General features: G+C 44.6%; 1 protein-coding gene across 1 annotated transcript in view; it reads right to left on the minus strand.

The window, feature by feature from the left end:
- CUNH4orf45 (chromosome unknown C4orf45 homolog) overlaps positions 1-1,695 on the minus strand; it is a 30,833-nt gene that overhangs the window by 22,923 nt on the left and 6,215 nt on the right. The window contains exon 2 of the mRNA XM_018569392.1: positions 227-456. Within this exon, the coding sequence (XP_018424894.1) occupies positions 227-456 (230 nt within the window). The remainder of the gene's footprint in view (positions 1-226; positions 457-1,695) is intronic.

The following is a 1,695-nucleotide window of genomic DNA, read 5'->3' on the forward strand; positions in this document are numbered from 1 at the left end:
ACACACACACTTACACCTTCTTCAGCACATATAGCCCTGTATGGGAGTTTCAATTAGAGAGAGACAGAACTACAGGTATGCTCCGTTCAGTTAACAAGTTCTTGTTATGATGTTTTTCATCAGTCACCTTACTTAGTAACATACCTTTTTGCTGGTTGCCACTGCAAATTTAAATTGGAGTATAAAATCACAAATATTCACATGAAGTGCATAAAACACACATTACCTTTATCTGGTAGCTACTACCAAGCTGATTTATGTTGTGGAAGGTAAATTCAGGCACTCCCCAGCCTATTCCGCCTACATAACATTCTTTAGGCAGCGGTGCAGGTGCGCCTGGTGCAGCACGCCATAAGTAATCCACTTCACTAGTGCTTTCAACGGATGGCATATGTTCTCCTATGTATCGGGGACAATCGGGGCGCTTTGGTCTGTAATCTCTGGCGTAGTCTGGACCTGCAGGAGACAGAATGATTGAAATGCCACATGACCAGCATGGCAGGAATTGTAGAGTTTTCCAATCTGTCATACATGCATCCCTAAACAAATACAGAGAATTTGGTAAATTAACAGGGCACACACACTCAGGGCCATCCCTAAAATGAGGCAGCCTGAGGCTTTTGCCTCAGCGGCATTTCTTTGGGTCATGGGGGGTGGGGGCAGGCAGAGCAGCATCTGCTCTACAATGTTTGCAGTGTGTCTGCTGCCCCCCTTTCTGGCAGGAGCGTCCCAGGTTGCTAAGAGCTGGGTCGAGAGACGTGTAAGGGCCATACACATTTTTCCCATCCAGCTCATAGCAGCCATGGGCATTCTGACCAGCGTCCAGCTCAGCTCCTGGCAACCAGTGATGTTAATGGTCCTGCTCAGCTCCTGGCAACCAGTAACGTCACTGGTTGCCAGGAGCTGGGCAAGTTGCTCTGGCTGGAAATGTGCTCCATAACCACCCTCCTAACCACCCTCCCCAGTTAGTGTGCACCACCAGCACATACCTCCCCCCTTCACGCCTCAGGTGGCTTAAATGGCAATTGGTGGCAATAAAATACTAACCATACACTATGCTACATAGCTTGCAATCATAGTCAATGTGCTTCATCAGGGCTTTAGGTGAGAAATATTAGTCTAAAGTGCAATGTGCCACCATACTGTAAAGTCCAAGGTGCCAATAAATACACATCTTTGAATGAAGGTTTGAATCTGGTGACTGTGAGGCATTAATACTTTTATACATAGGCTTTCTATATATTATTATCAGGTAAGTCAAATGGATTCCCACATCATTCAACTGCCAGCAAAAGAGTGATGGCGGGCTGGTGCACTACAACAATGTCTGGATAAAAGTGTCCTAAGCAGGGAGGCAGTGTTGCCAATATGAATCGCCGTAATCATCTAATTTGTATTTGGTGATTTTATTACTTCCTTATTTAAAGCAATAACCTGCTTCTCAGACTGGAGCCTAACTATAGAGCCCCTCAGTCTTACACAGAAACATCATCTATCATCTTTCTTTACCCTGAATTGTATGATTACCCTTCATCCTTCTTGGCCCCTTACCCCTTTTTTGTTCTTTCTCAAATTTGATTTCTTAAATTGCATCGCATAGTAATGTACCCTATTTAATGGTCCTGCAGACTATGGTTCAGCTAAACTTGCCTCAAATAGCAAATATGTACTTGCTCTATGTGTGCCCTGAAGATC

This window comes from Nanorana parkeri, unplaced genomic scaffold (assembly GCF_000935625.1).
Source record: "Nanorana parkeri isolate BGI_ZX_2015 unplaced genomic scaffold, ASM93562v1 scaffold1329, whole genome shotgun sequence".
In the NCBI taxonomy this organism is placed as follows: Eukaryota; Metazoa; Chordata; class Amphibia; order Anura; family Dicroglossidae; genus Nanorana; species Nanorana parkeri.